The 11564-nt window shown below is 46.4% G+C and overlaps 1 protein-coding gene across 1 annotated transcript in view; it reads left to right on the top strand.

Annotated features, from left to right (window-relative positions):
• LOC310812818 (OX-2 membrane glycoprotein) overlaps positions 1-5869 on the top strand; it is a 9476-nt gene extending 3607 nt beyond the window's left edge. Inside the window, exons 5-7 of the mRNA XM_083681529.1 lie at positions 1563-1847; positions 2919-3020; positions 5647-5869. Coding sequence (XP_083537655.1) covers positions 1563-1847; positions 2919-3020; positions 5647-5654 — 395 coding nt within the window. The 3' untranslated portion in view covers positions 5655-5869. The remainder of the gene's footprint in view (positions 1-1562; positions 1848-2918; positions 3021-5646) is intronic.
• The last annotated feature ends 5695 nt before the right edge of the window (positions 5870-11564 follow it).

Consider the following 11564-nt stretch of genomic DNA (forward strand, 5'->3'; position numbering starts at 1 on the left):
TGGGATACATCTGTGCTCCATCGCTGATGGAAAAGGTTGGGGTAGGGTTGGGAATGTGGATCATTCCCAGATGCAGTGTTCCACCACAGGGACAATCTCAGTGTGACTGACTACACAGAGTGTAGCCAGTGTAGCATCAGGGACATTAGTTGACATTAGTTTATGATGGGTGTTTGAAGTTGTGGTTATTTGTGTTTGTGTGATGTGCGATGATGGCTGTAACTGAAACACAAACACTGGTGGCGATGTGGCGGCTGATCTGTCTGCCTGAGGGGACACTGGGGAGAGAGTTTACAGCATGGAAAGGGCTTATTAGATAGAGGGAGAGAGAGAGGGATGGGGTGTGTGTGTGTGTGGGGGGGGGGGGGGGGGGGGGGTGACACCAGAAAGGCATGACTGTGTCACTGTTTGTCGCAGACAGTGCTTCCCTCTGTCACTCTCTCTCTCTCTCTCTCTCTCTCTCTCTCTCTCTCTCTCTCTCTCTCTCTCTCTCTCTCTCTCTCTCTCTCTCTCTCACTTTCCCTTTCGTTTGCTATTAACAACAGACAGCGAAGCTTTTGTTTGAAATGGAACTGTAGGCCATTCCAACAGTAAAGCCTGGCAGATGCCCGAGATAAAGTTTTGCTCTGCTACCCACCTCCCCACCCCCCCACCCCCCCACCCCCCCCCCCCCTCTCTCTCTGACTCTCTCTCTCTTTCCCTCACACACACACACACACACACACACAAATACTGTACACACCTTCCATTGTGACCAATGGCATGAGGTTAGAACCCACCCGTTCCCCTTTTCCTTTGTCTTTTTCCTTTGGATTATTTCTCTCCTTTTTGTTGTTGTGTGAGATCTTGGGTGTGGACAGGAGACAGAGAGGAGGAGGAGGAGGAGGAGGAGGAGGAGGAGGAGAGGAAAAGGGAATCTGACCAACACTGGGAGAGAGGGAGGAGAGTCTTAACTCAAGAGACCTCAACGAGCAGACAAGCACAGTGCAATGTTCTGTTGTGTGAATTCCTCCATGGTGTATCCCACCTCTGCTTCCAGATGGAAACCAGATTGCGGGTTGGTATCGGTTCTGAGGCCCGTGAAGACACTTCACCAGCGAGCAGAGCCAAGTGCTGGAGCGATCTGCGGCCAGATCAGGCTCTCGCCAACACAAATGTTCTCAATTCCAATGGATCGCATTCCTTCCCCAGCCCTGGGAGGAGGACGGGGAATTGAAAACAGAGTTGAACGCGTTGCATATGGATCTCGAGTACGCACGTGTTGGCATGGTTTCATGCCATCCGTCGTGTGTTCACCAGGGGGAGGCAGGTGGAGGTAATGTGGAATGTGTGGAATGGAATGAGGAATGGTATCTTGACCTTGATACCATTCCTCATTCCGTTCCGTGCATTACAATGAGCCCATCCTCCGATTTCTACCTCCACCAGCCTCCCCCTGGTGTTCAAATAGATTGATCCAAGGTATGACATTGGGAATCTACCCTACCAACTTAGTCTGAACATCCTCAAATGTGATATGACTCTCATAATAATATTGTTTTTTTGGTCTGTGTCTTTCCTAGTGCTGCCCAAACCTCAAGTGAGCTACAAGACCGTATCTCCAGGGGTGATCGAGGCCAATTGCACGTCTCTCTCCCGCCCTCCTGCGGAGATTGTCTGGAACGTGGAGAGGGACAACCGCACCATGGGACCCCCCGTGTCATCACAGGTCAACCAGGGGGACGGGACCACGCTGGTCATCAGCACCCTCACCGTCCAAGCAGGGCTTCTGAAGGACGTGTCCGTCAAATGCCTGGTCCACCATAAGGGTTTGGAGTCCCCTATCGCTGTGTCTATGAACACCAAGAGTGAGTGAGAGCTTCAGTACATGTGCACACACACACACACACACACACACACACACACACACACACACACACACACGCTTATGTCTAGAAATCACTGACAGTACAAGTTCTGAGCATGATATGAAGTGCTTCATTTTAGGTGAGAAGAATTGACTGAACTACAGGATAAGATGTTTCTCACTAAGAAGGCTTTTAGTATGTCGTAGCAGTGTGTGTGTGTGTGTGTGTGTGTGTGTGTGTGTGTGTGTGTGTGTGTGTGTGTGTGTGTGTGTGTGTGTGTGCGCAGTGTGTGTCTCATGGAGGAGTTTGGGAGGAGTCTCTGTGTTTTCCCTGGACAACAGTTCATGCTAGTATTTCTATGAGCTGGTTTTGGAGAAAGTACTCTGACCTCAACAGGCAGAAGCCAAGAAACTGAACACTGACTAATAGTTGAATATTAGCTTAGGAAAAGCCAAAAAAAACAACAGTGGTTCTCACACAGACACAGAGAGGTCAATGTTGGGAACACACACGCACGCACACACACACACGCACGTACATACACACACACATGCATGCACGCATACACACCGACACACGCACACATACACACACACACACACAAAGATGGTCAGTTCAGCGCAGTCGATTTACCAGCCACGCAGAGTTAAGAATGTACATGGCTAATTTATAGACATGTACATAAGATAATCAAATGAAATGTTAATGTAGTTAATCTGGTTCAAACAAGAGTCACTGTGTTTACACCAAGTAACTGTCAACACGTTAGATAGAAATAACATATTTACCAAGGCAAATGATCAATGTCTCTCTCTCGCTCTTTCTCTCTCTCAATTCAATTAAAATCAAGTAAATTCAAAGGAGCTTTATTGGCATGGGAAACATATGTTTACATTGTCAACAAATCAAGTGAAATAACCAGTAACAAAAATAAACATTTTCCACAAAAAAATATAAATAAATTCTGGGGGAAATATGTTTCTCTCTCTCTCTCTCTCTCTCTCTCTCTCTCTCTCTCTCTCTCTCTCTCTCTCTCTCTCTCTCTCTCTCTCTCTCTCTCTCTCTCTCTAGTTGGGACTGCTCTCACCATCCTGATCTCCGTGACCACAGTGGCTGCTCTGCTGGTCATGTCGCTCTGCTTCTGCCTCTGGAAGTGCTTTCTGCGCAAAGATGGTGAGTTTGCGTGTGTGTGTGTGTGTGTGTGTGTGTGTGTGTTTTATTGATGCATTCTATATAGATTCAGCCTCCCCCTCTTCTGTACCAACCCTCTCATAATGGCTTACTGTCATACATCACTGTTAGGCCACAGCTCTCATAGGTTTCCTCTCCCCCGTAACAGTCAGTCAGGGGAGGCTGGTGGAGGTAGAAATCGGAGGATGGGCTCATTGTAATGCATGGAACGGAATGAGGAATGGTATCAAACACGTTCCGTTCCGTGCATTACAATGAGGCCATCCTCCGATTTCTACCTCCACCAGCCTTCCCTGCAGTCCGGGCTAACCTCGGCCCCGGAGGACAGTAGCACCGCGCCCCAGTGAGAAACCTTGTAGCCCTCATGACCCCACTGGCTATTTCTGAGCTCTTAAGGGCCTTGATTCTCTGCAGCTGGGATATTTGGCTCTGTGGGAAACCCTCCAGTGTGTGTGTGTGTGTGTGTGTGTGTGTGTGTGTGTGTGTGTGTGTGTGTGTGTGTGTGTGTGTGTGTTTGTGGTGAGTTATAATATTATAGTGAGGGTCAGTGTGTCTCTTGTGTCAATGCGGCACATTGTTCAAAGTGGCCCTCCATTTCCTTGTGTGTTTTGGCCTGTGTCGTTTTTTTTACGACTGCTCCACTATAACCCCCATGTGGGAAATCAGAGTATGACCTGCTACTGTGTGGTTGTGGGTGTGTGTGTGTGTGTATGTGTGTGTGTGTGTGTGTGTGTGTGTGTGTGTGTGGGTGGTTGTGGGTGTGGGTGGTTGTGGGTGTGGGTGTGGGTGTGGGTGTGTGTGTGTCTGTGTATGTGTGCATCCATGAGTGTGTGTGCAACCTATATGTGTGTGTTTTGACTGTCAAAGGATGGAAACATCCTTCTAGTACAATGGTAGAGGAAGGGACTTCAACCAAGGGGGATGTCAGAGACTGCCAGCCTGAAGTCATCAGTCAGTCCCCCTGGAATATAATGTCACAGAATACGGGAGGCCCAGGACAGGTGTGTGTGTGTGTGTGTGTGTGTGTGTGCGTGCGTGCGTGCGCTCGCGTGGGCATGCGTGTGTGTGTGTGTGTGTGCGCGTGCGTGCGTGTGTGTGTGTGACCATGGCCTCGTGGTACATCCGAGAGTGATGCCAGAAAGCAATAGGAAGCATGATGCCAGACGACAAAAGGATATGAAATGATTTCATCCACCGGAAATATGGAACCTGTGGTTGGCGTCCGGATGATTTAACGCTGTCCCTAAACACAAAACCAATTGTTTGACAATGCTAACTTAATCAAACCAAGCCAGTCTCTCAAGCCAGAGAGAGAAAGGTATATCTGCTCCTGGCCCTGACTGCTGTAATTGATGTTTTGGTGGGAGTGGGAAACAAGGAAGGTAATGAGTGTGGAGAATTGGGACAAGTAGCTCCCATAGATAATGCTTTGTACTGTAAACTCACTCTCTGTGACTCTGACAGCTGTAGAAATGTCCCCCCCACTTCCTCCAGAGGAATGACAAACATGACGCTGCAGAGGGCCAGATGGAGCTGTTTAACTCTGTCCCTAGTGTCTGTGGTCACTCAGGCCTAACTGGTAGACATGACTGGTACTGTACTATTGTATCTATGTGTCAGTGGTTTTTTGGATACCATTCCTCATTCCATTCCATGCATTACAATGAGCCCTCATTACAATAGTCCGATTTCTACCTCCACCAGCCTCCCGTGGTATGTATGCCTGTATGTGTGTGTGTATGTATGTATGTATGTATGTATGTACGTATGTATGTATGTATGTATGTATGCGTGTACAGTATGTCTGTCTGTCTGTCTATTTGTCTGTCTGTCGGTATCTGCCAACATGCTGGACTGCTACCATCTAAACCCCACAGGAGAGAATGATGGACAGACTGCTTCTCCATTGCCTGCACTCTACCTGCACTTTACCTGCACTCTACCTGCACTTTACCTGCCCCTCTTATTGAGTATTCACTATGGAGCCTGACCTCAGGTTCAGTTGTCTTTAGCCCTTCTGAGGCGCTGTCAAGTATGGTATGCACAGTTTGTGGTCTAACAGAGAGAGAGAGAGAGGAAGCCAGGCGGTTGTGGTGGAGAGGAGAGAACCGCTCAGACTGCCAGACAGGTTTAAGATGTTGAACGTTGTTATTGGGAACATTATTGTGACCTCAAAATAAGACCAAAATGCAGTGTCTTCTTGGCCTCAGCTTCTCGCAGAGGCTTCGCTCAATGCCAGGAAATTATTGGAGAATTCCAGTTATGTGTTTTGGATTCAGTGTGTCTCCGAGATGCTGGTTGACACCATTTTAGAGGCAGTTTTAGTCGTATTCAATTAAAATGCATTTTGTGACATGAACCATTTTAGAGCTGCACCCAGCGTATTACTTTGGTATGTTCCCTTCCTCTCTCTCTCTCTCTCTCTCTCTCTCTGTCTCTGTCTCTCTCTCTCTGTCTCTCTCTCTCTCTCTCTCTCTCTGTCTCTCTCTCTGTCTCTGTCTCTGTCTCTCTCTCTCTGTCTCTCTCTCTCTCTCTCTCTGTCTCTCTCTCTCTCTCTCTCTCTCTCACTCTCTCTCTCTCTCTGTCTCTCTCTCTCTCCCCTGTCCAGACTCGTGAGCTTTCAATTGGAGACAGAAGAGAGGAGGTGATGCTTTTCAGAAAGCCAATCAGAGACTGTTCCTCAACATTCCACTGCGTCTCCCGAGGAGAGGAGGGAAGACGACATCACCCTGACTCGCCTCAAGGAGAGAAGATACTCAATACAATCCTACCATGACCAACACCGCTGGACCAGAGACTCAACCAGAGGAGGCTGGTGGAGGTAGAAATCGGAGGACGGGCTCATAGTAATGCATGGTATGGAACGAGGGTCAGGGACGTGTGTTTGGTACCATTCCTCATTCCGTTCCATTAATTACAATGAGCCTGTCCTCCGATTTCTACCTCCACCAGCCTCCCCTGGTCTGAACCCACCCACTCGTAACACACACATTCATTTCAGTCACTTCACTTCACTTACCGCATGTCTTCTCACATGACGTATGGGACCAATACCGTGGGAAAACCAGGGAGACGTTAAATGGATAAAAGGATAAATGCCATGTAGAATCTTTAATCTGCCATGATAGTACAGGACAGGACTTGTGATACATGAGAGGAGTTATTTTATGGAATGTGTGTGTGTGTGTGTGTGTGTGTGTGTGTGTGTGTGTGCCTGCGTGTGTGCAGTCTGAAGACGTTTCCTTTTCTCCCTGTCTCCTTCCTACATCTGTACTCTGAAGACACACGAGGTAGGATAGGACCAATTTGAATGTCCCCGAGGGAGAACGTAGTGTTAGACACACAGGACTGCCGTAGACAAAATAGACTCTGTACACTACACACTCCACATATAAACAATACATACATCGCATCTCGTACAGCCACATACATAATCCATATAGGAATACATATATTGCACACTGCTGTCACACACAGTCACGATAAGCAAAAGGAGAAAGGTAGATGATTGACGTTTTCTTTGACCTGTTTTTCACACCAGTACGGATCAAGGGAAGGAGACTAGTGAAGGCTGAAACATCTTTAGACTGCTGAAACGCATCCCCGTGGGGAACGACCCTGCTTTAAATCCCAGAATGCACTCTGTTTTCATTCTGCTCTGAAGGGTCGTGGGAGACAACCTGCTATGCCAAATTGATAACTAAAACAAATGGTTAAGGGTTGGAATAACATCATTGTGTGTGTGTGTGTGTGTGTGTGTGTGTGTTTGAGGCTGTGTGACATGCAGCATTTACCCATTAAACTGTGCTTTCTTTGTGGACCTAAGATAAGACTGGCTTTAATTAAAGGTTCATCCCCAGGTCTCCGACATAGACCGCTAGTCCACTTCTGATGATGATGATGATGATGATGATGATGATGATGATGTGGGGTGGGTGCGTGCGTGCCTGCGTGCGTGCGTGCGTGCGTGCGTGTGTCAGATTCCATGGTCAGATGGTTTGACGTGATTCCCTGAAGCAGACGCTATGCTCAGATCCTGTAAGCGCCCTGCTCGGAATGCATTATCAACAGAGTGTCAAGCTTGGTGATTGCCAGTACTAAGGAAGTGTGTGTGTGTGTGTGTGTGTGTGTGTGTGTGTGTGTGTGTGTGTGTGTGTGTGTGTGTGTGTATGCTCTGTGTGTGTGTGTGTGTGTGCGCGTGTGTGTGTATGCTCTGTGCGTGCCTGTGTGTGTGTGTGTGCGTATAGGTGTGTGTGTGTGTGTGTGTGTGTGTGTGTGTGTGTGTGTGTGTGCGTATAGGTGTGTGCGTGCATCGTTCTATGGCCATCACTATTAGGCCTCTGCGGACTCAAGCTTCATGAAATGCTGAAGTTGTTTTCCTTATACAGTGTGTACAGTATAAGCATAGGATATGAAGCGGTCACGGTTGCTTGCCTTTTTAGGAGAAGACGGTCACGGTTGGTTATCATGTTGCATGGTCTTTAGTATTTCTCTGTATGTAATCGTAAACATCACCCTCCTTCAGTCCAGTTCTTGGGTAGCGGATATTTTTCCAACTGTCATTGTACATTGACTAGTTTTGATATGTGTATCACGTATAAGCATTAAATATGTGTGTGGAGGTTCTGTCATTCCAGTTAACACGCTTGTCCAATGTCCGGTGCTACTGCCAATGTCGTTTGACACGCAGATCTAGCTCACACTAACCACGCTCCTCACTGACCACCCATCAAAGGGTTAACACACAGTACAGACCCCCCATATGAAGACAAATGCTGTTGCTTGGATGTGCTATGTTATGATGTGTTATGAGATGATAAAGTTACATGAATGACAAAATAACATTGTGTGTGTTCTTGAGACACTAGGTGTGTGTGGAATTGTGTTGAACTCACAGTAAACCACACTTACTTGTCTAAGTAAGTGAATCAACTATACGTCAGTCATCGTAAGTAAAAACCTTTGAGAAGAACAGAAGAAAGTGCCATCGGCAGTCACCGTGCTAGAGAAGGGAAGAAAACTTGCGGGTTTGGATCTGGTACCACAGCTTAAGAGTGTATGGGGAGGAATGCTGGCTACACCTGGGTTGACTTTAAAGGGGAAAAAAAGGTGGAATTCCTCTCTTCTTGGCTGTTGTTTGTCCAGACCTGGCTCCCATCTGCACATTGTTTGAGCCCTGTGTTATCTCAAGCCAAGGGGTTTGAGAAGGGCTTTGGAGAACACACACACACATACACACACACACATACACACACACACACACACACACACACACACATACACATACACACACACACACACACACACACACACTATATCCAGCTGGAGGACTACAGCAATGGTGAATTAAAGTGTATTTATCAGCTCTATGCTGTACACACTACCCTCTCTGTTCAGTATGTGTGTGTTTATGTCCTCTAGGCTTGGTATGTATAACCGATTATGGGGAAAAACTGAAGCGGAGTGGAATGTTTTCTTGTGAGGGGTCAGATCATACTGGTTTTTTTTAATAGAGCCTCTCTCTTTTTTAATAGAACCTCTCCTGGAATATGTTTGTGTGTCACCAGAGTTCAAAGGTATTTTTGCAAATATTTGTACAAATAATCTGGGAAATTTGGTGTGAATGTCTGGTCAACACTTCATGCATGGACACACACACACATCACACTGTACACTCCTCCACTGTCACACACACCTGGTCCGCTTTGTCATAGCGATTCCCTGAATGTTGCGGTGTGAAGTCACGCGGGCTCAGAGTGACCTCAGTCGTCCAGGCTGTCATGTCCCTCCGGCGGCCCCCCCCCCCTCCCCCTTCCCATGGTGCACTCCTCATCTCTCTGTAGGCTGAACCAAGGCTTTGTCCTCTAAAGAAAACATACACAGCCTCTAGTGTGTCCAGGATCCTAGATAAGACACAGAGGCAGATATGAAATTGTGGGCCAACTGTGAGTGTGTGAGTGTATGAGTGTGTGAGTGTGTGAGTGTGTGAGTGTGTGTGTGTGTGTGTGTGTGTGTGTGTGTTATAACAATAAAGGGGCAGAGGGCAGTGTGTGCATGCGTGAATGCCTGCGTGTGTGTGTGTGTGTGTTATAACAATAAAGGGGCAGAGGGCAGTGTGTGTGTGTGTGTGTGCATGCGTGCGCGTGTGTGTGTGTGTTATAACAATAAAGGGGCAGAGGGCAGTGTGTGTGTGTGTGTGTGCATGCGTGCATGCCTGCGTGTGTGTGTGTGTGTTATAACAATAAAGGGGCAGAGGGCAGTGTGTGTGTGCGTGCCTGCGTGTATGTGTGTGTGTGTGTGTGTGTGGGCTCTGACTGACAGACACCCATAGTAGGAGGAAAAATTCCATTCCGCCCATATGGACTTCATTAACCCTTACCCATCACAGTCTTCATGACGTCCTCACCGGCTTGTCTTTACACAAACTCCTTATGATGGGAATAGAGAACAACACACAACATTATGATTTCTTGAATGTCCAGATTTTTCCTTAATACCGAATGAAAGGGACATCTGTTGTCCGAATGTCCCCAAATCAGAAACTCAGTGAATGTTATCTGTGCCTTTGGACATCACCCAAAGAAAACCAATTGGTCAGTGTTTTTGTGTGTTTCATCTCTGATAAAGAGAAGAAAACTTTTTTTCTTTTTTTTCTTTTTTTAGAGATTATGAGGATTGATGAAAGTTCTATGATCTTGGGCATCATGGGCAATCATGGGGGACCTGTATGTCAGGGGAGGCTGGTGGATTTCTACCTCCACCCGCCTCTACTGGCGTATGTTTGGAGGTAAGTCCGTAAGACATCACTCCTTGGCCATTCCCTGAAGGGAGAGTTGTTCCAGAGATGCTAACATTTCTCCAAGACTAACAAAAGAAGTGTGTTGACAGCTTGGCTGTTCCTACCTACTCCCAGCTAAGGTCTTGGCAGGCAGACCAATATGAAGAGTTCTCAGACTGCACCGTCAGACTTGACCTCTGACTTCTGAGTGTCGTCAGCAGAGCAGATAAAGGACCACGTCTCCAACCTCTCTAACCTCGCTCTCTCTGTTGTTCCCGGTCTCGTATCCCAAAATATACTCACGTCCTGAGAAAAAAAATATGTTTTTAGTCCATTTGCTGATAACATCTTCTTTTTCACTCTCTGCGGAAATACAGCTGGAGGAAATAAGGCTGTTGATTTAAGACTTATCCTTTGATAAGGGCCTTATCTAGAATAACACACTCTAGGTTAGCATCCTGACAGTGGCATAGCAGTCAGACATCACAATGGTGGAAGAAACGACAGGGTATTATGTACAAAGAGGATGATGTCTCCACTAGAGGGCAGCACATATCAATGCCATATCATCCATGACACAGTCAACGACAATGAACACTTGTGTGCCATTGTAGCACCGTTAGTGGAATTATTTTGGTCAGAAATCGATGTAATTAAACCAATCCATATTAGACCTATTATACAAATTGTATATAAACACAAGCATTTATTTAAAAAAAACATCTAAGCTCTAATGAGACCATTCAGTAACACTTCATTTGGAGTGTCCTGGTATGACAGCTCCCATAATATCTACCAATCCCCCGGAATGTTAAATCAAAGATAACATGATTAGTATTGGTGAAATGCTGGTAGTATCACAGTTAACCTCTTAAACGCCATGCCCTATTTGGCTAATTTCCACCTAAAAAACAGACCCAAACTAAACTGTTATCACATTAGAAATATGATGATCAGATGCAAAAGCCGGATAGGTAACACCTTGACGTTTTGTGTGGATCATGCTCAGATCAGAGTTCGGAATAACATACAGTCAATAATGAAATTAATAATGAAATTAAAGCAGAAAAGAGGTTAACCAAATGTACTCTTTGAGACGGCCCCCGCAACACTGGTGGTCTGCTCACATAGAACTTCCTGTTCAATGTGTCTTTAAAACCACCAACATCCTCCTGCACGGTGCGAGGCTGGGGTCTGTATCTGGGGTGTGTACTCAACACAGAGTTTGTTGTTTTTTTACCAGAGTACAAGATTCGAACAGGAACCAGTCAGAGGTGTTACCAGTAAGACTATGAATCAGGCCAAAGATCAGGCCAAAGATCAGGCCAAAGGCCATCCATCCCTGCTTCACTAGAACACTGTACAGAATGTCACCCTATCTTGATGAAATAAGAAACATCATGGAAAGATTGAAGGGGCCGGGGAGGCTGGTGGAGGTAGAAATCAGAGGACGGGCTCATTGTAATGCATGGAATGGAATGAGGAATGGTATCAAACACACTTGATGACGAACACACGTTCCTCATTCCATTCAATGCATTACAATGAGCCCGTCCTCCGATTTCTACCTCCACCAGCCTCCACTGACACACTGCTATCATGAGTTCACTTTATACCATACATTTCCATACAGACTTCTTTCTATTTTTTTAGGTAACATTTCCTACCAAGAGTAAGGTTTTAAATGACCTGACTGACTCTCAAGTGTTCCACATATGTACACTCTCCAAGTGTATGGATCACTTTAT

The sequence above is a fragment of the Argentina silus genome, assembly GCF_951799395.1.
Source record: "Argentina silus genome assembly, chromosome: 12".
Classification (NCBI taxonomy): domain Eukaryota; kingdom Metazoa; phylum Chordata; class Actinopteri; order Argentiniformes; family Argentinidae; genus Argentina; species Argentina silus.